This window comes from Thunnus albacares, chromosome 17 (genome assembly GCF_914725855.1).
Source record: "Thunnus albacares chromosome 17, fThuAlb1.1, whole genome shotgun sequence".
NCBI lineage: Eukaryota > Metazoa > Chordata > Actinopteri > Scombriformes > Scombridae > Thunnus > Thunnus albacares.
In genome coordinates this window covers 28,517,784-28,545,310 of record NC_058122.1, presented here as the reverse complement: position 1 = coordinate 28,545,310, position 27,527 = coordinate 28,517,784, and the positions used below count along the sequence as shown (strand labels likewise).

Sequence of the window (27,527 nt, the reverse complement as noted above, 5' to 3'; positions counted from 1 at the left end):
TCTTTGTGTGACTTACAGTGTTGCCATCACTTTCCATCGGAAAGTAGCTAAAGCTTGCTTGAAAAGTCACAAGATGCTGCTAGATTACACTACGTTATGCACTAATTTGCATATCTATGAGGTCATAACATTAAAGGATTTGGCTGGTGGTTTTCTATGTTTTTCTTACTGTCATCAAATCTCATGTTTGGATCCAAACCAACAATGAACTGATCTAGTAACAAGTATTGTGTGTGTATCCAAAGCCTGATATATCTTATTCCTCTGTTGTTGTCCAAAAACACAAAAACACGTCAGTGAGTCACAACGCTGCACTGGGCGACATGTTCCTTCATCGTGATGAGTTTGGTCACGTTAGTTTGTTTAGAAACGGCTCCAAAAGTCTCTGAAGAGTAGTTCTGTGTAAGGCAGGCACCACTAAGCACGGGAACGCGGTTCTGTTTACAGCTTCACTAGCTTGTTGTGCTACATATCACGAACTCTTGACTTTGTTCTACATTGTACATTTCTCAAAGTAAACCACATGTTCAGTGGCGTCCGCAGAACTACTCTCCAGGGACTGAAAACGTGAATGTAGTTATTGGTCTTTGGAGCCGTTTCCAAACAAAATAACATGGCCAAATTCTTCATAATGAAGGAACATGTCGCCCAGTGCAGCGGTGTGACTCATTGCCATGTTTTTAATGTTGTACAGTTGGTATTTTGGCTCTCTGGGGCACATAAAAACAGGCCAGCGAATGGTGTTATGATGTTTCACTTTCCTTTCTGTCTCCTTCAGAGATTCATTTAGCAAATGCACATCTGGTTAATTACTTCACTTGCGAGAGCAGCACACACCCGCTTCCCTGAATTTGCAATTTCACATGCAATTTAATTTTAGCGGTACTATAAATCCAGTGAAATCTACAGTTTTGGTTTCTGTTTAATTCCTGTGAGTTCCTCCTCTCATAAACCTGTTAACAGTATGATGTTGATGCTGAGTGCAGGTGTGACAGTGTTGAAGCTTCTTCTCTTCTGATCAGAAATGAAGGCACTCTGCTCTGGCTGTCATTGTTATTATTATACACTTTTCCTCTCACTTCCTGCTGATTCCTGCGGTGAAGTTACTCGAGTCCGTCCCACAGAGTGAGCGGAGGACCTCTGTGAACCATGTGATCCCTGACAGCGACTGTCTGCATGCGTGGAGGCGGCTGCTTGGCTTTTAGTCGTGACTGAGGGTCCGTGGCAGCTCGTTGGTCAGGATGTGCCACCGCTCCACCCTGCGGCCCTTATTCTTCAGACAGTCCATCCAGTGACGGAGGGCGTCGCCCTGTGAGTGACAGCTCAGAGAAACGCCACCTAAACACCGACAGGAAGCAGGATGTGCTGCAGTTAGTTTGAGTCATTCTGTGGATTGACTTTTAATCATGAGGCCTGTAATTATTGCCTTTATTTTAATAGTTTTCAACAGAAGTGCATTGGATTCACAAAAGAAACTTGTGGTTGTATGCCAGGTCTGAGTTTACATCCATGTCTGTCCAGACTCATATAATAATTTGTAGTGAAGACTTTGAGGGAATTTAATGAAAGGTATTAAGTGTATTTTCCTTGTATGTGTTCACACGCTCGGCCAGTAAAGCTGATTTTGATAGAACACAAAGTTGTAGCCATGATAGTAGATGATGCTTCAGATATGGATGTCGCTGCAAAGAAAATACAAATTCTAAACTGTGGACGCTTCACACACTTCAACCAAGCAGCACAGAAGATCTAAACAATCACCACAGTTCCAAGATTTCACCAAGATTAGTGTCACCAATTCAGTATCCAACCAAATGGAAATATGGTCACAATATTCCTGAGTTATGGTGTTGAATAATAGCCGGAAAAGTGTTTTTGCAGAACATTACGATGTCACAGTGAAGATGACCTTGGATCTTTTGGATATAAAATGTCACCAATTCATCATTTTATCCTATTAGTCATTTATGTAAAACTTTGTCATAATTAGCGTATGTATTCTTGAGATATGACCAAAAATGTGTTTTGTGAGGTCACAGTGACCTGGACCTTTGACCACCAAATTCTAATCAATTCAAGTTCATCCTTGAGTCCAAGTGCACGTTTGTGCCAAATTTGAAGAAATTCCCTCAAGGTGTTCCTGAGATATCGCGTTCACGAGAATGAGACAGACGGATGGATAACTCGGCCACGGCTGTCGCTGGTGCAGAAGCATAAAAAATGTGGAAGCCTTATCTTATAATTATGACTCAAATATCTCATAATTACAAGAAAACAGTGTTAGGAAATTTAGCTGCGATAAATGTTTTTATCAAACTTTATGCATGCTTTATTTTGATAGTAATTAGTCCGACATAATTCCTTTCGGCAACGATGTGCAGGAAATGACTGCTACTATCAGCCTTGTGTATATAATGGCAACGTTGATATCTCACAGTGTCTAAAATCAAAGAGGAAATAAAAGCAAATGAAATTCCTCGTTTCAAATGCATCATGCCTCTCTCTTAAAGGAAAACTTTTATATTTTTCAGCCTGGACCCTTTTTCTCCATCTTTTTGTGTCTAAGTGACTAATGGGGACAACAATTTTTGAAACTGGTCCAGTATTGAGTGAGAATGCTTCAGCCAGCAATAATGTAATCCGACGGGGCAATATCGCCTCGTCAATGTATGTTCCCTAGAAGTGTTTGGTTTTGCCACTGATAGGCTGAGATTGTTATTATAAGTGTCTGATGACATTCTGGAAAGCACCATACAGAGAAATAAAACATTTTTCTTCATTTTTCACTTGATCCGGTCTGTTTGTTATTGTGTCTCACCAAGTATCACCCAAGGAGAAGTCTCGTTCTGAAATCTTGCGAGAGTTGAGTTGAATATTTAGCTGAGACGCATTAACAAACAGACCTGATCAAGCATCAAAAAGCAAAATTTACTCAAAAGCAAATATCAGCAGTCAGATGTCTGCTCATAGGGAACAACTAGGAAAGAGACGCCAGGTTTTTGAGCGTGTAGTGGATGTGGTTAAAGTTCTTGGGAAGAGGGGGCTGAGCTACAGGCAGGTGGTGAAAACACCATAGACCATAACATTTTTTTTGGGGTCATCCTTTTATTAGGAAAGTATGTTGTCTGCTTAAAAGAGCATCTTGACAATTGCGTAAAGAGGAGCAAGAAAGTACATCAATCCAGTGGAACAAGAGGTAGAGGGTCTCCCATCACCCTGCTCTCCAAAGCTACTGTGAACTCTGTAATAGATAGCGTTGGCCATCTAATTCAAGAGAGTATTTCCAGTGATTTCCAGAAAGATCAGTGTTCAGTAATCTTCAGGTATGTTACAGAGGCTGTAGTGAAGTGCCAATACTTTGTGGACTTGCTCTTGGAAGTCTAAGAGTGTCTGAAACTGGACAAGGCCATGTGTATAGGGAATGCAACAGATGGGGCATCCAATTAGCGGGGCCAGTACAAAGGTTTTTCAGCACTGGTAACCTCTCAGCCTCCCACTCATGTGCATGTGTGGTGCTATGCTCATGTCCTTAATCTTGTGTTGGCTGACACTACTCAAACTGTCATCACAAGTGGAACGCTGATATAGCTGTGATCATCAGGGAGTCTTATCAGAGGGTCAATCTGTGGGAGAAAAGAACCCAAGATAAAAGCCACAGACGCCTCTCTCCAGTTGGACAGGCACGCTGGGGCCAAGCATGATGCTCTCAAAAAAAGTGTTTGGACATTTTGGTAAACCAGAGGATGGCCTTTTTATCGATGCAGTGCTCAAACTGGTCACCATAGAACAGCAGGCAAAAGAAAAGCCAACTATACGTGTTAAACGCACAATATGTAATTTCAGCCGCTAGGGGTCTCAATCAAAACAATAACAAAAGACGGAGTGTGATGACTGTGTGAAGTAGCAAGGGATCATGGGAGTTGTTGTCTTCATTGTTAAATAACCAGCTTCACTGGGATAGGATTACTCCAGTGTTCATCATTCGGGATATTTTTACCCGCAGAGGTCTCCTTCTCTCCAGAACAAACAGACCCGGAGATTACAGGTAAAAACACTGAATAAAGCTGTTTCACCTAAAAAAAAATCAATATTTCTCCTGATGTTTGTAGACCACCAGACTTCCTGGAGGGGCTGTTAGCCGAGCTGCTGCTAACGTTTGTCCAGTTTATTTCTCTGATAACTTAAGATCCAGACGTCCAATGACTAAAATCCTTCTTCCGGCTAAAAGATATAGTTAAAAACCACCTAAATTTATCATGAAAATGTGGCTTAAAACTGAATAAAAGTCAATTTATAACAGTTTCTGTGGAACAACCACAACACCGATGTATTATCTTGTATGTGTGTAAGTTACTCTTTGGTAGACGCCATTGTAGCGGACAAACACAGCGCCGCCGTATGCATCTGGTGCGTGTTTACTCTTTGGTAGAGGAGGTATGACGCCATTGACATGCGACCAAATGAAACGGTCCGTTACTTTGATTAAATTACAGATTTCTCTGAGTTTGAAAATTGTTGGAAACATTTGGGATAATGTAAGTACACAACTCAACAACATATATAACATAGGTCTAGTTGTTTTTAGACATTTTAATGTGGAATAATTACATATTATACCTTTAAAGCACAAGGCTTTAAAGAGGGCCTGAGAGTGTTAACGGCACAGATATTCCTGAGTGTGTTTGAACAAACCACTCCACTGTCCAAGTACCTCCAAGTAAAAGGGATGGATATCCTCTCTGCCCATTGAATGGTGATTGCCACATAAGAGAGCCTCAAAATTGCCAGCGATTTCACAACTGTGAAGGCAGCTGCAGATGCATTTGTCAAACGGACAAATGAAACTTTGAGGAGAGGGAGGAACAGACATTGAAATGGAGGCTGCACTGTCCAAGAAAAGAACAAAGAAGAAAAAAAGCAGGCTCAAGATGAGGCGCTACAGTAAGCGATGCTGAGAGAGCATATGAGGTAAATGTACACAACACAATTCTGGACACAGCTATCGAGGCCATCCACAGAAGATTTATGACACATGGCACTCTCTTTGCTGATTTGGCATAGCTGGACACCAGGAGCTTTCATCAGATCAGAACCACTTCTGTTCCCACTAATGCACTCCTAGACCTCAGTAAATATCTGATCAGATTTGACAGCTGACAGGTGACAGTCAGAACTGAGAAGTTTAGCTGGACAGTGGGACAAACTTAAAGCATCACATGGATGAATACAAGACCAGAACGGTGGAAGATGGATCTGCAGAAAAGGAAGAAGAGGCTATTATATTATATTATATACATTTGTATTTAGTTTTTTCTTTAAACATGTTCAAAATAAAATTGGGACTGAAATTGTGAATAAAAGCTTTAATTCGTGGCTCCGCCCTGTTAGAGTATAAACCAGTGGCCCACACTGACCTCCTATAATAGCATGAGTCTTATGTTTTACCTGTAAGACTTGTGTTTTAATGCTGTTATTCAAGAAAACATCAGATTTCCGCATAGCCAGAGAAATAAAAAGTGTGCGTCCTGGTTTAGTTCAGTTATAACATCAAGCGCAGCACAAAGCTTCTCTCCTGATTGGCTGCTGAAGGTTTTCATCATCCCTCTCACATTTATGTTTTTAGTAATTTTGAGACAAGACTTTTTGTAAAACTTTACAGCCTGCCGCGCTGTTATCCTGCATTACTAAACTTTTAAACTTTTTTTCAACAACCTAAACTTTTTTTAAAAAGGCGTTCTCAAGTGGAAAAAATGTGAGTTGCCTCAGGGGCTCTTCTCTTGTTTTGTCTGTCTTATTCCCTTTTTAGCTTCTTTTTATTTCCAAATTTAACACTTTTTAATTGTTTTTATATGTCTTTTACTTGTGTTGCTTTTATAAATTAGTTCTATCGATGCATTCAAGGCCAAATTAAAAAATCAACTAAAGACGAATCAGCTGTGTGACCACTGAGTCTAGTTTACATTATTGATTTTTAATTGACATTGTAGGTGCATGTGATGTGCTGTTGTGTGTGGCTTTGTATTTTGTATGGTGTGTTCTTTGTGGGTTTTTTTTTTGTTTGTTTGTTTGCTTGTTTGTTTTTTGTTTTTGTTTTTTTTTGCTTTGTACTGTTTGTTGTTGTGCTGTTGTATGTTTTGATTATAATGGACTACGGATGCAAATTAGCTTCAAGCTAACTCCGGTGCAGTGCATCATTTCTGCTTAATACTGCACACTGTCCTGTTCAATAAATCAAATCAAATCAAATATTCTGTTTTAATGCCTTTTATGCTCTATGTAAAGCACTTTGAATTGCCTTGTTGTTGAAATGTGCTATACAAATAAACTTGCCTTGCCTTGACAGCAATGACAGCATAACTGAAAAACTTTGACCTGCTGGTGGCGCTAGAGGAAAAGTCAGGGGATCACCAAAGTGGTTAGAATATATTCTCCAGGGACCTTGAATATGTGTTGTTAATTTCATAGCAATCCATCAAATAGTTCTGGAGATACAGTATTTCATTATGGACCAAGGTGGTGACCGACTATGGCTAAGAAAGAAAGAAAGAAGAAATCAGATGTTAAGAATGATAAAAATACAACTAGAGCTAACAAACTCCAGCTCTCACTGAGCTGCTTTGCCTACACAAATACGTTAGATTCATTAATATTTACAGCAGCAACATTCTTCACCGCTGAATCCTGTCAGAAACATCCCCATGGTGATTTATTTACTCTCCAGTCCAAATATAAAACACATTCTTGAGAATTTTCCAACATGATGTTTGTGGCCCGCTGAGGTTTCTCCTCTGGTAGAGATGAATGGATTTGATGTCATGATGATGTGTTCAAAGTGAAACTCACTGAGAGGGTCAGTGATCAGAGCAAGGCATTAGTGTCTCACCTATGAAATCATTGGAGCGTCCCAGGTCATAGTCCCACACCGTCACCTCCAGTGTCTTGTTAGCCAGCTCCGACAGGGGGATCTCATAGAAAAACTCCTGCAGGGAAACATATTTATTACAGAATACGGGTCTGTGAGGTCCAGCGTTACAAACACTCCTACACTGACTGCTGCAGCAACAAACCAGAGCTGAATGTTTGTTGTACAACCTGCGTCATGAAGTCTCTTTTTCTATTAGATCTTCAGCAATAAGTCTCGTGATATTCTTTATTTTTCTTCATGTACAGAGCACAAACCAACCATGGATTAATCTATTAACAGGTATTCAGTGTGTATCCACCACTTTGTCCATTGTAGTATTGATGGTCAGCAGATTCCTGGCTGAGAAACAGTGATATTGATTATGTCTGGAATATATTAGAACATCTGCATTTGGGAGTAACATGAAACACTGGAAAAAGTTGGAATATTGGAAAAAAAAAAAAAAAATCCCCAAAAATGACCCCTGAAAAAAAAGTAAAGAAGTTGAAATATCGCAAAAAAAATTTTACACATAAAAATAAATAAATAAATAAACAATAAATAAAAAAAGAAATACCTGGGTGGAAATGCTGGAAATTTGAATTGATTGAAATATCACCCAAAACAGCATTAAAAAAAGCATAAAAATCCCAAGAGGAACATTGGAAATTTGTTAAAACATTTAAATATTGCAAAAAAATGAACACATGAAAAAGCCTGAGTGGAATGCGGCGAATTTATTAATTTTTTTAAAAAGTCTAAATATCATAAAAAAGGTTTTTCAGATAAAAAAGCTAAGGTGGAACCGCCAGAAATAAAAAAAAAATGTAAAAAAAACCAAAACATCGAAATATAGCAAAAAAAGGTTTTCTATGCATAAAAAATCTCAGTCAAAACGCCAGGAAAAAAGGCAGAGTGGAAGCCAGAATTTCAAATAAAAAGTTGAAATATAGCAAAAAAAAATGTACACATGAAAAAAGTGGAACACTGGAAATTTGTAAAAAAAAAAAAGTCTAAATATCACAAAAAAGGTTTTACACATAAAAAAAACTAGAGTGGAAACACCAGAAGTTAAAAAAAAAGGTGAAATATCCACAGACTGTATAAAAATATGGACGTAGTTACCATGACGTCACCCGTTGGTTTCTGAAGAGCGGTTTTGAAGCTCAAAGCGCGGCCGTCGCCATCTTGGCAGTGTGTGACGCTGCCTAACTCCCAGCCAATCAAAAATGGGCAAAGAGGCGGCCCGAATGGCTGAAACAAGCCACCTAGCGGCTGGCGGACCTGTCAGTCAAAGCAGCCATGTCCTTCATTATGCAGAACTTTATGGCTTAATAAAATTTAAACGGGTGAGTTATAAAAAAATTCACCCCGTACAGTTGTCATGAAAGGAGAAATTAGCTACGGAGACCAAAACTGTTGTTTGTACCAGGCTGTAAACATGTTTATTTCTGCTGTAAAGTTGGGCATTTTAACATGGGGGTCTATGGGGATTGACTCGCTTTTGGAGCCTCAAGTGGCCGTTCAAGGAACTGCAGTTTTTGGCACTTCTGCATTGGCTTCTTTTTTCAGCCCCAGAGGTTGCTGCTTGGAAATATCGTAAAAAAGTTTGTATAGATAAAGAAACCTGAGAGAAAACACATTGGAATTTTTTTTTAAAAAAAGGTAGAAATATAACAAAAAAGTAAAAAAAAAAACTTGAGTGGAAATCATGGAAATTCGTAAAATAAAGTCTAAATATCACAAAGTTTGTACACAGTGCAGAGATACTGTTCGAGAGCAGCAGTAAAAGGCAGATGAGGAGAAATTTAAATGACACGGACAGCTGCAGACACCACAGATGCCTAGTAGTTCTGTTTATAGTACTTTCTGGAGTCCACTTGGAGGACGCGTTCCACGCATGCTCAGTAGTTCGGCGTCAACAGGAAGACGGCATTGTGGCACAACACGTGGACCCTAGCGGACCCCCGCAGACCTCTGCGTTCTCGCGGATGCGGAAAGGGGAGCAGCTGTGAGTTCTTACCTCGTTGAATTCGGGGTTGAGGGTCTTTTTCATCACTGTTGTTTTGTGTTTGGATTTCTTCTGTATGTCGGGTTTCAGGTATCTGACAATAAAAAAGTAGAAAATGAAAGAGCGCGTTAGTTCCTCTGATGGAGAGCGTCCATGCAGTTATAACTTAACCCTTAAACGTTGCTAATGTCCAGGTTACTCAGACGTTCATATTAATCATCTTTGGGTTTTGGACTGTTGGTCAGACAAAAAAAAGACTCTTTTCAATGTCACTTTAAGCATCCAAAGATATAATTATTTTAACTGCATAATGTCCATATTTTCATTTTCATGTTTCTCCATATTTCATCTTGTTCAGTGTTCCATATACACTGAACTATTTACAACACTGTGCATATACTTACATATTGCATAGTGCATATACTACATATTATTTCTGTATTTTATATATGTTTTTCAATTGTATTCAATTTTCTCAATGTTTTATTGTATTTGCACTCTGCACAGTACATGGAGATGTTAACTAAGCATTTCCCTGCACACTGAGCTGTGTGTAATTGTGTCTGTGGTGAGTAAATGTTTGAATCTTTTAATGTGTGATCACAGATGAATCTCCATCAGATCAGAGCCGTAAGTCGCAGATATTGTTTATAATCTTTTAATAAAAGCTTGACATTTTCCTCGTGTAGAACAATGTTAATATGAGAAAACAGAACAATATGAAACTGATAAAATGTGTTTAATTAAAGGAGTGTTTGAACGCTTGAAGCAGACGTTTTGCTCTCTGCTGGATTATTTTCATTAAGTGTAAATCATCATTAATGAAGCGGTAATTAATAATTAATCACAGTTTCACAATGCAGCACACACACTCAGTGAGTCATGGGTGGCAGAGAGCAGAGAGGGAAGCCTGAGCTCCACACATCATCATCACTAGCGGCGGCGGCGGCGGCGGCAGCGGTCGTCGCTGAACCACTTCACCACACAGAGCTGCTCTGTAATTGGTTGTGACCAGTTATTCTAACAGATGACAGGAGTAAATAATAAAGGAGCGGTGGACCGATGTGCTCGGCGGCTTCCTCTTCATCACCGTCACTCCTCTGCAAACCGCTGCAGGCTAATAAGAAGAGAAAAAACGGCTGGGGCCCCTCCGCTCCATCTCGGGCCCCTGGTACCCTGTTATCTATGTCTGTGAGCTTCTGGGAGGCTCTGCAGGAAATGAGATACCAGCTGGAATATGAGACCTGCTAACTGGCTCATTTTTTCTGAGTGACTTCAGTCTGACTCTGACACACACACACACAACAAGCTGTTGATCAGTGTGATTCATTCTAACAGAGGCCAACTCTGCTGCTGCATTTCAATGTTTTTGAAGTGAACCACTTTAATGTCCATAGTTGAAGTGACAACTGCAACCGGTGACGAGAGGATTCAAGCAGACAGCGTTTGTTGTGCTGATCTATTTACCTTTCATCAGAAACAAATCAAACTCCTGATACACCAACAGACACCTGACAGCACAACTGCTCAGAAAAACAAAACATATTTGTCTCAAGCAAGTTTAAACGTATACAGACGACCTATAAAATGGCATTTAAATAAATACCCACAGCTTCACATGAATGCAAACAAATGTAAGCAAACCTAAACATGCACCACGTCATCTCAGAAAACTAAAACTGAGCACTGATTTATTTAAAGCTGCTCTAACTGATGTTTTGTCCACTAGTTTTCATCAGAAACAGGTAGTGAACACAACACTGTCATAGCTTCATCTGATATGTTGAACTTATTTCCACATCCAGCAGTTATGGAGCAACATTATCATTCATGTGGAGTCGTGTTTCTGTCCAATATTCTCTCTCTTTTAGCTCTGTTTTTACTCTTTACCAACTCCTGAGGGAAATATCTCCACTATGTTCACCAGCTATTCTACAGCTAACTTGATTATAGCTGTTTTAGGTTAGGGTTGCAACTAATGATTATTTTCATTATCAATTAATCTGTCAATTCTTTTCTCAATTAATTGTTTGTAAATGTCAGAAAATAGTGACAAACGGTCATCACTTTTCCCAGAGTCCAAAGCGAAGTTAAAAATGTCTTGTTTTGTCCAATTAACAGTCTAGATAGAAACAAATTCACTCACTGTGAACTTTATTAGGAACACCTGTGCAGTGTAATACAACAGCTCTGCCATAAACTCTGCTTTTATGAAGTTTATTACTTTTTCAGTTTTTGTTGACATTATCAGGCAGGTGATAATTCTACTTCATGTTATGAGGATGTAGTGGGTGGTGGTGTACTGGAGTGCATTATATTGATAAGTGTCCCTTAATTTGTCCAACCCATTATCATACACCACCCACTATGACCTCAATGATAAACAAAGTAGAATTATCACCTTTCTGACGTCAACAAACATCAACAAGAACTGAAAATATAAAATAAAAGTGGCTGTTGTATTGGATTGCAATAGATTGTACAGGTGTTCCTAGTAAAGTGCTCGCTGAGTGTTAAAAGCGTTAAAAGACAATCAAAGTTAATTAACTTTCTGTAACGTGACTAATCATTTCAGCTAACATTTTAAGTCAAACAACACCAGCTCACACAAATACTAATATTTTACAAAGCTGCTAAAACATTTAAACTCACAATATGTAATTTCAGCCGCTAGGGGTCTCAATCAAAACGATAACAAAAGACGGAGTGTGATGAGGGTGTGAAGTAGCAAGGGATCATGGGAGTTGTGGTCTTCGTTGTTAAATAACCAGCTTCACCGGGATAGGATTAAGTGTTCATCATTCAGGTTGTTTTTACCTGCAGAGGTCTCCTCCTCTCCAGAACAAACGGACCCGCAGATTACAGGTAAAAACACTGAATAAAGCTGTTTCACCTAAAAAAAAATCAGTGTTTCTCCGACGATGTACGGCGACCACCGGACTTCCGGTACGGGCTGTTAGCGGAGCTGCTGCTAACACTTGTTCGGTTTATTTCTCTTATAACTTTAGATCCAGACGTTCAGCAGGTTTCTCCCGGGAGCCGAATTATCCACAGAGGTCTCCTCCTCTCCAAGAACAAACGTGCACGTGGATTAAAATCGTTAAAAATACTAATTAAAGCTGTTTCACCTAAAAAAAAAAAAATCAATATTTCTCCGACGATGTTTGGTGACCACCGGACTTCCTGGAGGGGCTGTTAGCCGAGCTGCTGCTAACGTTTTTCCAGTTTATTTCTCTGATAACTTAAGATCCAGACGTCCAATGACTAAAATCCTTCTTCCGGCTAAAAGATATAGTTAAAAACCACCTAAATTTATCATGAAAATGTGGCTTAAAACTGAATAAAAGTCAATTTACAACAGTTTGTGTGGAACAACCACAACGCCGATGTATTATCTTGTACGTGTGTAAGTTACTCTTTGGTAGACACCATTGTAGCGGACAAACACAGCGCCGCCGTATGCATCTTGTGCGTGTTTACTCTTTGGTAGAGGAGGTATGACGCCATCGACAGGCGACCAAATGAAACGGTCCGTTACTTTATTTAAATTACAGATTTCTCTGAGTTTGAAAATTGTTGGAAACATTTGGGATAATGTAAGTACACAACTCAACAACATATATAACATAGGTCTAGTTGTTTTTAGACATTTTAATGTGGAATAATTATATACCTTTAATTACCGCCCAAAAAAGTAAAAAAAAAAAAAAAAAGTCTTTTAAAGATTCTAAAAATGTCTGGTGTTCTAACTCCTCAATCTTGTTTTTCTTATTTTAAAAAGCCTCTAAAACAACATTACGACCACCATGAGACACTAAAACTGTCTAATAATCCTTCCACACCACACAGGACAGATTTCTCCTCTTGGGTTTAAATATAATAATAAAGCCAGGCAGACAGATTGGAGGGGAACAGGTGCACGACAATGACTTGACCTTGTCTGGTTTGTAGTTTAAAGGAATATCGATCTGTTTTAAACTGATATATCGGATCAAAGTGAGCCGTACAGAGTGTCCAGAGTGTCTGCCGCATGCAGACGGATGCTGCAGTGATTTCTAAAACCGGCAAATCTCTCTCTCTCCCGAGTTCATTCAACCCCTCAGCTGTCAGTTGCCTGCTTGTTCTGGCTCACACTCGGTTTGCATTCTGACGGCGTGCAACAGAAAAACTCTCCTCCTCTTCAAAGCAAGAGCCCCTTGAGTGCCGGAGGAAACAAAAGCACAGAGGAGCCTTAAATCCTCGACGTTGGCCCTCGGGTGTTTCCCTCTGACGGAGCTGAGCCCCGACAAGATGCTGCTCAAATTGTTTCCCTCTTCTCACTGATTATCCTGCCTGCTAGGAAACAGATGGTGCTGCTTTAACAGTTGCATCATTGATTAGCAAAGTTAATAAGATGGCAAAACTCCAGTTTTTAATTGTCTCATTAATGTAGTATTCCAGTATTTAGTCCTCCGTGAGGTCTGAGGGGAGCTACACGAGGAGTTCAGGCTTGAAATGTCTTCCAGTCCCAATTATAAGTTTGTATCTGAACAGTTATGGTTGTTATCTTTTGGTAAATAGTGTGCTGGTGGCTAAATAATGAGCACAGTGATGCTAACTTAATGTATGAAGCGCTTTCTAAACACATTTACAAAAAGTGACATTTGTACAGTGGACACTGTCTAAAGGAGACTGCTGTCTTGTTGTTCAAAGCTCTTTGTAATGCATCACGTTGTTTTCAGCCACTGGTTGTCCTGGAGGGTTCACTGTTTGGTGAGCGTCTGGATTGGACAGCGTGACGAGGGACACTTCGGTCCACTCCAGGAAAAACAGACAAAACAAAATTCAATTCATAGACAGTATCATAAGTCTGACTCATAACACAGTGGATAGACTCCCTACTGAAGGGTCTGTGGATGGTTAAAGGGTGAGATGATAAATACATATATAATTATACCAAATATTTATTATTATAAAATGATTAATTCTTTATTTCTCTTCCCCCCTTTCTCTTTTGACTTTAAAAAAATCCCAAATGAACATTGAAATATACAAAATCCACAGTCGTCCTTCTGTGCAAAAATGTATTTAAAGGTCCATTTGAAGCTGGGAATGTTCTCCAGTGGTCAGTTCTGGGGGATGGTTGCCTCTAACCTCTCTGAGAGGTTTGAGATCAGTGTGCCCCATATGCCCGTTACACTCATTCTAAACGATCTGTCCAATTTGGGTTTGACGCTGATCAAAAGCGAGCGCTATTAGCTGGGTTTACAGCAGCGAAACAATTGATTACTACGCGCTGGAAGCCTCTCCACTCCCTCTCCTTTCCAGTATGAGTTATAGTGTACCTAGATATTGTGTACCTAGAGCTATCAACAGCCTGGGCACATGGGGTGAAGGAGTCAATGATAGAGATGTGTAATTTGGTCTCTGTGAACCTCAAAATCCTTTTAGGATGATCTTGCTTTTTGTTTTGCTTTCTTCCTCTTTGTTACCATTATTTTTCCTATTAGACACTAATTGTGCACGTTGTTGTTATTTATCAGGAGAATGGCTGTCTTTCCTAATGCTGAATGTCATGAAACAAATCTCACTAATTAATGAAAGGAACACTTTGATCACAAAAAAAGTTTATCTGAAGCTAACAAGGGAAACACTCCGAGGAAACACAAAGAGGGAATTTGATGCTAAAAAGACTGTAAATGTGTCAGATATCCACTTGATATGACTAACTCAGACTGATGAAGCTGAATAGAAGCTTCACATCTACTTTTAAATGACTGTGTGGACACACTGTGGATTTTATCCTCCATCACTTCCATTGAAAGCACATTTGAAGGATCTTTTAATATCCAGTATGAACAGGAGGAATGATTACAGCGAGGAAAACCTCTTTCACTGTTACTATGGACACCTGACTGTTGGTTTAACCAGCCTGGTTGCCAGAATAAAACGTTGGCACTGCAAACCACAGAAACATTGAATATCTACATTTCAACACGTGAAATACGTAGCATATTAACATTTCTACAAAACGTATCATATGAAAATGTCAACAAAACATATCATCTCAACATTTCTAAAGTGACGTAATTCACATGTGATCTATATGAGTTGATTTTTTCTATATAGGAGGAGGAGGAGGAGGATGGTTAGTAAGTTTCTTGGCAGCAAGTTGGAAATCAGCAGAGACCACCTCGAAACTGAAACCAATGTCTGCTTCCCATTTCAACCGATAAAAGCGAGTGTTTTTAGCGAGACATTAGGACATTTGCAGCTGTTTTTCTGGTGAGAAATCCGGCTTTTTTTTAGTGAGACATCGGCCGTTTTTATTGTATTTTTTATTTTATTTCAACCCAAACCGTGATCTTTCCCCTAACCCTAACCAAGTGGTCTTTGTGCCTAAACCTAACCAGCATTTAACCACAGCGTTGTCACACCATAAAACATCATTATTCAACGGGTAGAAATGTTAATATGCTACGTTTGTAGAAATGTTGATATGATACGTATTTCATGTGTTGAAATGTATATATTCAACATTTCTGTGGTTTGCAGAAACGTTCAATACCAACGTTTTCTTCTGGCGACTGCGTTGGTTTTAACACACAATGGAAAAGTTGTGAACCTGCCCTTTAATACCAATCTTCCCTGCAAAGGATGCATGTAATTTAATTCAAGACCCTTGGACTAACCATAACCCTCTGTAACAACCAGGTAGCACAAACACACACAAATAGCAGCATTACAACATTATATTGTTGCATAAGTGCTTGTGTCAAAAACCCACATGTCCAACATACTAAATAGACCCCTCTACTCAGTTCAATCTCGCAATATATGTGAATTTCCTCTCAGTAAAACCATTTATTTGTTGTTCTGGATGATTTCAATACTGAGTCATTTTTGGAAGACTGTATGTGTTTTGGTGAGATTACCATTTCTTTAGTTTTGGATATATTTTTAAAAAAAAACCTGTCACACCAGTTCACATCAACTGACATATCTGAGAGTCAAAACACTGGCGGTGTTGCTCTCTCACACACAAAAACACAAGTTACTTTTAATTTCACTAATAAGACGTTAAAACTTGCCGTGATTTTTACCTGTTTTTTGACAATAGCGTATCAGAGTTCTTACATTTTGACATAGGGGTCAGAGAACCCGTTGACGTCCATGGCTGCCAGGTGAGCGCAGCGCTTCACGCCCACACAGAGACCCCCACTGCGACGGCCTTCGCTGCCTCCTCCTCCTCCTCCTCCCTCTGTGTCTTTATCCTCCAAACTGAGCGGAGGCAGGACCTGCAGGGACAGAAGAAGACGGCCTCTCTCCTCCAGGCTGTGGAGCTGCTCGTTCTCCCACTGTGGGCAAAATCAGATTAGCTAGTTAGTTTAGTCAGTTTAGTTTATTCTGATTAATTTAGTCTGATAAGAGTAGTCTGATTGGTTTACTGATATTAGTTGAGCATGATTAGATTAGTCTGATTAGTTTGAACAGATTACTTAAATTGTATTAGTTTAGTAAGATTAGTTTAGTGTAAGTATTCAGATTAGTAAATTGGATTAGTTTAATATAAATTTTGTCTCAGTCAGATTATTTTAGTGGATTTGTTTGATTAGTTTAGTAGAATTAGTTTAGTCTGATTAGTTCGGTCTAAGTAGTCAGATTCATTTTGTCAAATTATCTTAAATAGATTACTTTAGTCAGATTAGCCAGATTAGTTTGGTCTCATTAGCCAGATTAGTTTAGTTTGATTAGTTTAATTGATTTTAGTTTAGTTGGATAAGTTTGAAGGTGCGATATATGACATTCAGCTCCGCTAGATGCCGCACTGAGTTAGTTAGTCAGATTAGCTGAGTCAGAAGTGGTCTTGCATTCTGTTAAATTAGGTAAAAAAACAAAGCAACATAAGCTTTTGAGCCATATTAGCAGAGTGACTCTGTGGTTAGAAATGTCCGTCAGTCCAACACTTTGGTCGCAACTGGAATATCTCAACAACTATTGGATGAATTGTCATAAAATTTCCTCCCCTGTGTTTCTTGTTGGTCACCTGTTTGTTCTCTCTCTCTGTTTCCCTCTTGTTGCCAATCAAGCTGCACACCTTCAACCCATCCACTAATCAACCTCCTGCAGTATATATACCTCGGCTCTACACTCGGGTCTTTGCAAGATCGTTCAGTTTGCCAATGTGGTACAAATGTTACAGTCAGGTTTAAATCCCTGATTAGTATATCTCTCATGTTTGCCTAAACTCTGTTATGACTCTGTGTTTGCCTGTGCCTCAAGTCCATTATTTTCCCCTTTGGTATCTGTCTGCCTGCCTCACCCAACATCTTGCCAGCTCGCCTTCAGCCAACAGCTCAGCCATCTCTGCCTGTCTTGCTCCACTGTTATTCTGGCTCAGCTCTTCAAACCTCCATCTCTACAACTTCTCAATAAAACTGCATTTGAGCTTTGCAAGCCATGTGTCTGAGTCCTGCTATTGTTTCCAAAATTAGCTTAAACCTCACATTTTCATCTATGGCCTCCAAAAGTTTAAAACTTCCACTTGTCCACATCAGTTTATGACAGCATACCTCTGAAACTAATGACCCGAGATTAAGATTAATGTGAACATTAGCAGACCTCTGAGGATGAACCTGTCCAACTCCAAATGTTTGGACATTCGAGGGGTTTTCTTTTTGCACCGACAAGATGTTAACATTACACAGATGATATCTCATATTCTACTTAACTCATTCTACTAATCTATTTTAGAACATGGACAGAAAACTAGAGTATCGCATTTTAGATCAAGAAACTTTTTACAAGAAAGGGCAAAATCAAGGTGCACTGCTTCATCAAAGTTATAACTGTTAATAAAATAATGTCTTAATGTTTAGTATCCAAGGTTTTTTATGTTTTTTCTGATGCTTTTTGTTCGTTGGTTTCAGTTTGATGTCATCTGGGTTTTCAGCTGCTTTGTGCTTTTGCTTCAAGCACTTTAAATTGAAAATATTCCAGCATTTTACATTTATTCATCAGTGTCACTCCCACCAGTTAGGATGCTCACAGATACAAAACCCACAGTCACTGAAGAATCACTCTGCCAGCAGGTTCATTTTTTGTTTTGTGAAAAAGAAGCAAGATGAACACTGATCCTCTCTGGATATTTTGGTATTTGTTTTCCGGTTCTTCAAACACTCTCTCCCTGAAGGTTTGTGTGAATGTCAGCCATTTTTTCTGTGATTAAACTATCCTCTACATCTGTGCTAGCAGTCGGTGAAAGACAGTGTGTGGATGACCTAGATGTTCTTTACACGACAAGTGCTGCTGTAGTTTTGACATCTCAAATTAAACTGTACCTACTGCTTGGACATTTGTCTGAGTTTAGGAAGATGCAATTGAGTGAAGCGATTATCTCTTGTTCTTCAGCTTCCTGTCTGGCTTGTTGTGTTTGTTTGTTTGTTCCTTAATTTGCTTCTTCAAGGTACCAAAGTTGAGTTGTGAGGCGGCAGAGATATACAAATTATATTATTTTCCCATTTACGTTGTGTTGGCAAATGTAATCGCTGCCCACATTAAGCTCCGGGTCTGAAGTGAAGCCAATGTGGAAGTGCCTTAAACCTGCATTCTCTTTAATGGCCAGCAGGGGGCGACTCCACTGGCTGCAAAAAGACATCTGATTGTATAGAAGTCTATGAGAAAATGACTCTACTTCTCACTTGATTTATTACCTCAGTAAACAGTTTCCTATGGTCTCAAATTATTTAGTATCAAGTTTTCCTCAATACAGCATGATGTTCATCTAGTAAATTACGGCTCCATTTAGAGGAAAATAGATGATAAAGCAGCGTATGCTTTGGGGCTACATTGTGATTGGCAAATTTCTACCATGGTAACCCAGATTCACAGACTATAGGTGTAGCTGCTGTTATTTCACAGTGTGTTTTCAGTTCATGAAAGTTAATTATAACATTTTGGTTGCGTAAAGAAGTCTTGTTTGGCGTTTGGTTGATAGAAGACCCTCTAAGGAGTCGGATGTTCAGTTTCTCCGGTGAGTACATTTTGTTTTAATGGTTTTAGGCCTGTTTTTCCCTAGCAGAAATTAGCATTAGCATTATCACTGTTAACCATATATTGTAAATACACTAGGCTAACCAAGCTAGCAGCTAGCGCTATGGTCAGCTCCACCCTTTCGTCAAAATATGGTCACTGTGACAAACTAAGTTTGTTTTAACGACCAAAGATTTCATCATGTTTCCATTTGCATCAAAAACACAGCTTTAAGAAGATTAAACAGTTCAGTACTGATGCTGCAAATTGGAAAAAGACAAGACAAAGAAGAGGTAATTCATCATTCAGTTGCTGTGTTACCTGTAAGAGCAGTGTTCAGGTAGAGCTGAAATGCATGAATGAAAGTGTCATCCATGACTGGATAATGTACAGTAGGTACTGCTATATTTCTGTGTTTGGCTTCATCTGGAAATTGCAGCAGCTGGTGGGAGTGGAGCCTTATGAGTGCATCTATAATCCCATTCTCTCCTGATGAGCTGCAAATTTAATTTCACCCCAAAAAGTTCCCACACAAAAATCATTTAGCTGAGAAGATCAGAACAGAAGGTCACACACTCACACACACCACCTGTACTACTGATAGTGTTCATTAAAACTCATCTCACCGCAAGTCTTTGATTTGATCTTTGCGGTCGTGACACAGCAGAGAGTGAGAGGATCGATTATTTAATCCTCCACCTTTGTCTCTCTCTCTCTCTCACGCCTCCCGCAGTGAGGTTTCCTGTCTTATTAGACTCTCTCTCTCTCACTAACTCACTCCATCACACCACCAGTCCTCATTACAGATTGTCTGAGCTCACAGTTTACCAACTGCACCTCCTCCACACTCCCACCTTCCATTACACCGCAAAAAAAGACCTCTAAGGTTTCTTTTTCACCTGTTTGAACAGGAAAAAGAGAGGACATTACTGAAATTGAATTCAATTAATTTTTATTAAGTGCTACCTACAAATTCTGTTGAGCTCCAGAGAGCTGCTTCCAACTGTCCTGCACAATAAAACTGTTGCTAAGAAAAGATAAAAAGGTCAGAAAATGAGCAGATCGATGGCTTTTAGTGGGAGTCAGCACAGCTTGGCAGGATTTCTCTCCCGCCTCCTCCGATTGGTGGGAAAAGCACTTTGTAGATGAACCCTGCACTGACAGCTCCGCTACAGCAGCAACATTTACGAAGCCAACCTCTCTGAAGAGAAATGAAATGAAATAACGCATCAGTCCAACCCTTGATATCTGCTCCAATCCACACTTCAATAAACATGTTCTCCCACTGGAGCACGTGTCATCAGGCTGCAGGTTCATCTGTTCCAGGTGAGTGCCGATGGGCAGCCGGTGCACGGTTACTCCATCAGAGTGAAAGCTCTGTCCTTGTTTGAGTGACAGAATAAAGAGCTGAGCTGCAGAGTTCATCCAGATGTCTGGTTTAACAGACAACTGGCCTCGCAGGAAGTCTGAATGTTTTCCAAGAGACTGAAAAATGTCAGTCTTTGTTGAAATGCCAAAACTGACCTGCAGTCCGCTGGAAATCTGCAAGCTGTGTTTCTATAGTGAGCAAAGAACTGAGATTTCAGACAATTTGAGTTTTACATTTTAGCACAGACGATGACAAGTTGTCTAATTTAGCTTTTCTGTATTGTTCAACAAATCTCATGTTTGGATCCAAACCAACAATGAACTGATCTTCTAACAAGTATTGTGTTTATGATATATCTTATTCCTCCGTTGTCGTCCAAAAACTATTAAAAACACATCAGTGAGTCACACTGCTGCACTGGGTGACATGTTCCTTCATCATGAAGAGTTTGGTCACGTTAGTTTGTTTAGAAACGGCTCCAAAGACTAATAACAGCAATTATGTTTTCTGTCTTTGGAGAGTAGTTCTGTGTAAGGCAGACGCCACTGAGCATGTGCAGGAACATGGTTCTGTTTACTACTTCACTAGCTCGTTGTGCTACATATCACAACCTCTGGACTTTATACTAAAGTTCTTTACAATGCAAATTGTAGCAGCCTCTGTCTGAAACAGGCCGTTTTAGCTCCTGTCTCTTTAAGGCCCGCCTCCTGATGAGCCCACTCTGTTCTGATTGGTCAGCTTCAGGAAGCTTCCTCTGGCTCCGGAGGCTACGTAAACAAACTATAGTAGCAGGATTTCACTTCTTTTTCTCCTTCTTTACTCCAAATGTCAACTTCTCAAATCCATCCGTACATGTTGGAGCTGAATCACATCTGAAATATGAGAGTGAACAATGTGAACAACCTCAGCAACGTGAATGATCTGACATCATCACGAGGAGGAAGTAGAGGAAACTTTGCAAACGAAGCATTCAGAGCAGGTTGAATCCCTGACTTTTGACTTGCAGGCAGCATTTCTACACACGTTCACCTCAAGTTTTGGAACATTTGACATCAGAACAGGATATAAATGACAGAAAACCACACGAAGCAGAATATGGCCCATTTAAGTTTTTGCATATAATAAATGATGTGTAATTTACATAGTATACTGCGGTGGCTCCAAAGGACAAAAGCACAAACAAAAGCAAAAGCACAAACATTAAGGAAATGCCCTCCAAATCCAAAAATACTATAAACTGTAAACATTAACAGAAATGCAACAAATACTAAAACACACAAATTGATTTCATTAATGTTTGTGCTTTTGGATGTGCTTTTTCCTCAGGAGCCACCATAGAATATCTAGGAACGCTATCTAGGAATAGCATTTTTGGGATATGAGGTTGGGGGAATGTCCTTGGACTGGACACATTCACCAGTGTAAATTATGATAAATAATAAACTAATAAACTAAGAGCAGAGCGAGCATTGAATGATAATTAGAGTGCTCTGTGATGACACAGAGGGGCCCCAAACAACTATAGATTTATTATGATGTTTAGATATGAAACATAAAATTATGTTACTATTCTAACTCATTATACCCCAAAGCGCAAAAAAAAAAAAACCACACACCTGTGACTCTCCCACGCACATATTGGACTATTCCATCACTAGAGGAGCAGCTGCGACGGTTGTGCGTCTCTCAACAAATTGCTAAGGATGCAGAAACTCCTGCTTAAGGTAACTTGCAATTCAGTGAAACGGAGCTATCACAGTGTGCATTTCAAAAGAACCTTCTTCCCCCCCAAACTCTCATGAAAATAGAGAATAGGCAAAGAGAATGATGATAATATAAGAAAAACTGCATTCAAGGAAGAGGGAGAGTCAACTAGTTAGCCTATAAGAAAGGAGAAGTGCTTTCAGGACAGAAAGAGAGAGGAGTGCAGCAGCCTGCTGGTCCCAGTGATGGAAGAAGTATTTAGATACTTAAATAAATTTAGGTACATTGTGCTAATAATATTTCTGCACTTTTACCTGAGTACATTTTTGAATGCTGGACTATAACTGTTAACATACTATGTTTAGTGTGGTATTAATTGTTTAAAGTTTTGAGAACTTCATCTACCACCACCGATACCAATGTTTTCAATAAGAGAAAGGGTGGAGATAAGGCCCAGAGGAGGCCCCATGACTGAGTTTGCCTAGGGTCCCCAAATCAATAAATCTGCCCCTGTGCTGAAAAAATCAGGTTGAAGGCATTGTATTGAGAACCAGAGATACATTTCTAATCAGCAGGAAATTAGTGAAAGTGAAAAAAAGCGGACCAAAGAGAGACCTGCTGTTTGTTTTCAGGTTTGTGTTTTACAGCTGGCACACACAAACAAAAGCCTGAAGGTGAGTCACTAAGTAAAGCTCCTGTTTGTCACCACGCTGAGGTCAATTGGCTGGAAACATCGGCAGGATTTCATAGACAATAAAACACCTCCCCTGCCTCCGTCTTTGTTAAAACACCTGTACGACTGCTGAGGTGAAGCAGGTGGCTAACGAGCTCATGCCGGGTTACGGAACACAGACAAACCAACAAGAGGCTTAGCCCGGCCTGCGTAAGCACATGCTGCATGACTCTAAACAAATCATTAAAAGTGTCTAATTGGACCCTGAAGTCTCATTTTCTACAAACAAGTGACAGACATGTCGTCAATGGAAGACAAATACACACAAAACACCAGAGACAGGTGATGGACACAGCTTTGAAGTCATCGTATAGCACCTGGTGGGCAACTGTTGCCTTGGTAACCAGTTTATTTTTATGTCAAAAAAGTCTTGGCAAACAGTAGCTTAAACCCCATTCAGACAGGATGAACATCACAGGGGAGATTAAATATTTTCTGTGATCCTCAGTAATTGAACTCAGTAATCGAACACTCTTTAACCATCGGGAAACGACCGCATCTGGTCTGTAGTAGACATGGATATTGAGCGGCATAAGAAAGCTCCCCAGGGGGGCGCCGGAGAGTCGAAGGCGAGGCAAAAATACTGCCAGAGGCAAAGAGTCAAAAATCATCTTTCTTCCCAGGGATATAATTATCTCTGATGTCCATCACCAATAAACCTCCATAAATCCACTTAAAAATCAGAGAAAAAAGAGGCTGCAGAACCTGCCTGAGAATCATCACATCTCTAAGTTTTCTTCAGTATCAAAGTAATCTAGTGATAGTTGTCTGTACATCATGTTACACTGCAAACAGGAGCTGCTAACAGCTGATTCAACAGACTTTTAATTGCGCCGGTTTGCCAAAATGTAAACAAATGTGCTAAAAAGCAGAGCTGAGGTTGTAGCCGACCGCTACATTAAATTCATGGCAATGTTAAACTTCCTGTTTACATCCCCCTGGTACATCTGCCCCTGCTGCTTCACCTGCTACTCCCCCAGTGGCTCTCTCTCCTAGTGTGTCTGAGTGTGTGATTGTTTGAGTGGAGACAAGTGTGCCGGAGTTAGAACAGAGCACCCACCAGACTTCTACAAAGACTCAGCCCCAGCCTTAGCCTCAGCCACAGCCTTAGCCTCACCCCAGCCTTAGCCTCACCCCCAGCCTTAGCCCTAGCCTCAGCCCCAGCCTTAGCCTCAGCCACAGCCTTAGCCCTAGCCTCACCCAAAGCCTTAGCCCTAGCCTCAGCCCCAGCCTTAGCCTCAGCCACAGCCTTAGCCTCACCCCCAGCCTTAGCCTCACCCCCAGCCTTAGCCTCAGCCACAGCCTTAGCCCTAGCCTCAGCCCCAGCCTTAGCCTCAGCCACAGCCTTAGCCTCACCCCCAGCCTTAGCCCCAGCCTCAGCCCCAGCCTTAGCCTCAGCCACAGCCTTAGCCTCACCCCCAGCCTTAGCCTCACCCCCAGCCTTAGCCTCAGCCACAGCCTTAGCCCTAGCCTCAGCCCCAGCCTTAGCCTCAGCCACAGCCTTAGCCTCACCCCCAGCCTTAGGCCCAGCCTCAGCCCCAGCCTTAGCCTCAGCCACAGCCTTAGCCTCAGCCACAGCCTTAGCCTCACCCCCAGCCTTAGCCCCAGCCTCAGCCCCAGCCTTAGCCTCAGCCACAGCCTTAGCCTCACCCCCAGCCTTAGCCTCACCCCCAGCCTTAGCCTCAGCCACAGCCTTAGCCCTAGCCTCAGCCCCAGCCTTAGCCTCAGCCACAGCCTTAGCCTCACCCCCAGCCTTAGCCCCAGCCTCAGCCCCAGCCTTAGCCTCAGCCACAGCCTTAGCCTCAGCCACAGCCTTAGCCTCACCCCCAGCCTTAGCCCCAGCCTCAGCCCCAGCCTTAGCCTCAGCCACAGCCACAGCCTTAGCCTCACCCCCAGCCTTAGCCTCACCCCCAGCCTTAGCCCCAGCCTCAGCCCCAGCCTTAGCCTCAGCCACAGCCCTAGCCTCACCCCAGCCTTAGCCTCACCCCCAGCCTTAGCCTCAGCCACAGCCTTAGCCTCAGCCACAGCCTTAGCCTCACCCCCAGCCTTAGCCCCAGCCTCAGCCCCAGCCTTAGCCTCAGCCACAGCCTTAGCCTCACCCCCAGCCTTAGCCTCACCCCCAGCCTTAGCCCCAGCCTCAGCCCCAGCCTTAGCCTCAGCCACAGCCTTAGCCTCACCCCCAGCCTTAGCCTCACCCCCAGCCTTAGCCTCAGCCACAGCCTTAGCCCTAGCCTCAGCCCCAGCCTTAGCCTCAGCCACAGCCTTAGCCTCACCCCCAGCCTTAGCCCCAGCCTCAGCCCCAGCCTTAGCCTCAGCCACAGCCTTAGCCTCAGCCACAGCCTTAGCCTCACCCCCAGCCTTAGCCCCAGCCTCAGCCCCAGCCTTAGCCTCAGCCACAGCCTTAGCCTCACCCCCAGCCTTAGCCTCACCCCCAGCCTTAGCCCCAGCCTCAGCCCCAGCCCCAGCCTTAGCCACAGCCCTAGTGCAACCAGAATTTTTTTTGGCATTTTTCCTTAAAAAAAAAGACTGAAATGATTATTCGATTATCAAAATAGTTACAGATTAATTGATTAATCACTGCAGCTCCAAAATAAGAGCTACAAAGGGGTCTGAAAAGAGAACAGATCTGCTGATGGTTTTATTTTTTTCTGTCATCATATTGGTTCCCAGATTGGCTTATATAATGGTGTTAGCATGTTTCTATGTGTCAGATTCACAAAAACATTTTTTAGCTGCCTTAACTTTCACACAAAAGAACATAATATCACACTGGGCTAATAGAAAAAAAAGTAGAGGGAAACGCTAACGCTAGTCATCACACAGGGAAATGGTGAGTAGTAGTCTTTTGAATGGAAGTGAAAGACAGTGACAGATAACAGAATATCCTGTCCTGTTTTGAAGTCTGGTGAGATGAACACGAGGTGATTCTCTAACCTGCGAGACTTCAGAGACTCCCAGAGGTCTTTAAGAGGTCCAAGAGTCGATCAGAAAAATGAGAAGCAGTTTCATCTCATGACAATTTAATTCACTGGGAATGATCCCGGTTAGAGAGCATATAATAAGGACTAATTCAGATAATAGGTTTCACTCCACTCTAACATTATTATCTGCCCACATGGAGTGTAGGTAGTCTGATGTGATGAACAGCCTTTCTGAGGTTCTCTGAGATGAAAATGAGGATCTGAAATAGACACAGACTCTGTGTTTATGCCACATCTCTACACTTTGTCCCAGTTCAACCAAACATGGCTCATGTTTCCTCTAAAATACAGTGCATATGTGTTAAAAGGGACATAATCTGCACATCTACAGCTCTATATTTATATTCTGGGGCTCTACTGGAATATCTTTGCATGATTTCCAGTTAAAAACTCCTTATTTATCTTCTACTGGTCCTTTATGCAGCCCCTCAGTTCAGCCTCTGTCTGAAACAGGCTGTTTTAGCTCCTGTCTCTTTAACCTCTGCCACTCCCCGCCTCCTACCATAGACCCATATTTGTCTTTTTTAGGCGGGGAAAAGGGATATTAGGGGGCGATAGCAGGTCAATAGTATATGCCACATAGAAGTGGTGATACATCATCTGAAAGCTGGGAACCTGAAGATTAATTTGAAACATTATGATGGAAGTATATGATGGCCATATAGTAATTGTTGCACCAATTTTTGGGTTGATATCATTTGTTACACAGATTTGGTGCAAAATGTAACATTTTGACCACTCAAGAATTGATAAAAATGGTCAGAAATCCCTCCAAAAGACGCCAAGACACCAAGACCCTGAGGAACATCAGAGAAAAATTCATGCTGTGATTTGGTATCAAAACTTTTTGACATTTGGTGGATGGCAAGCACATATATATATGTATATATAAAAAACTGATGTCAGCTTGTCAGCAAGGTAAAAATAACGTTGAAATGAAGCGTTCAGAGCAGGTTGGAGCCCTGAGTTCTGACTTACAGGCAGAATTTCTACATACGTTCACTAACAAGTTTTGGAACTTTGACCATGTTTAACATCCGACATCAGAACAGGATATAAATACCAGAAAACCACAAAAAGCATAACATGGCCTCTTTAACTAGTTCAGCATTTGGGGAAATATGCTTATTCTCTTTCCTTTCCAGAGATGGATAAAAAATATATCTGCTGCCTTTATGTCTATGTGCTAGCTATGAAACTAAAGCCAGGAGATGGTTAGCTTTCTTAAGCTTGTCGTAAATTACCATCAGGGCCACAAAACTTTTCATCAACGCAACTTTTCAATTTAATGTGGAACTTACAAATACAGATAATTGAGCTGCTGTTCATTGAATCTGAACAAAGTGCTGCTAAATAAGACCTGTCGCCAGACTGTTTTGACACCTGGAGTTTTCTGAATATTGGTGGAGAGGAAATTAGTGGTGCGGAAGGTATTTGTTTGGTAAATTTTGGAGCGTGTCCAAACTTTTGACTGGTATATACTGTATATATCGCATGAGACCAAATACATAATTTCCAGCTGTGCCAGGTTTATTCCATTTTACCAGCACTAAACCTCAAATCAGTCCTTAAGTATATAAGCAGAGACTAAATCTGGCTGTTTAGCTCCTAAAAAAGGGACATAAATCCTCAGCAAATCTCTAAAGAGTCTACAGTCATGCTCACAGCTCTGTGAGGCTGAGATAAATGCTACTGTAACATCAGCATGCTAACACAATAATAATGCTAGCATGATGATGTTAGCAGGTGTAATGTTTACCATGTTCACCATGTTGGTTTAGCCTGTTAGCATGCATTTGCTAATTAGCAGTAAA

The 27,527-nt window shown here is 40.9% G+C and overlaps 1 protein-coding gene and 1 long non-coding RNA gene across 2 annotated transcripts in view; one reads left to right on the top strand and one right to left on the bottom strand.

Moving 5' to 3' along the window:
- On the top strand, window positions 1–23,436 carry LOC122967773. Its single transcript, XR_006398674.1, has 4 exons — window positions 1–17; window positions 457–459; window positions 7,621–7,625; window positions 23,356–23,436. It is a non-coding gene; the product is annotated as an uncharacterized LOC122967773 (long non-coding RNA).
- doc2a (double C2-like domains, alpha) overlaps window positions 340–27,527 on the bottom strand; it is a 56,536-nt gene continuing 29,348 nt past the window's right edge. Inside the window, exons 7-10 of the mRNA XM_044332586.1 lie at window positions 16,032–16,252; window positions 8,928–9,009; window positions 6,884–6,980; window positions 340–1,338 (exon numbers count right to left, since the gene is read on the bottom strand). Of these exons, the coding sequence (XP_044188521.1) occupies window positions 1,202–1,338; window positions 6,884–6,980; window positions 8,928–9,009; window positions 16,032–16,252 (537 nt within the window). The 3' untranslated portion in view covers window positions 340–1,201. The remainder of the gene's footprint in view (window positions 1,339–6,883; window positions 6,981–8,927; window positions 9,010–16,031; window positions 16,253–27,527) is intronic.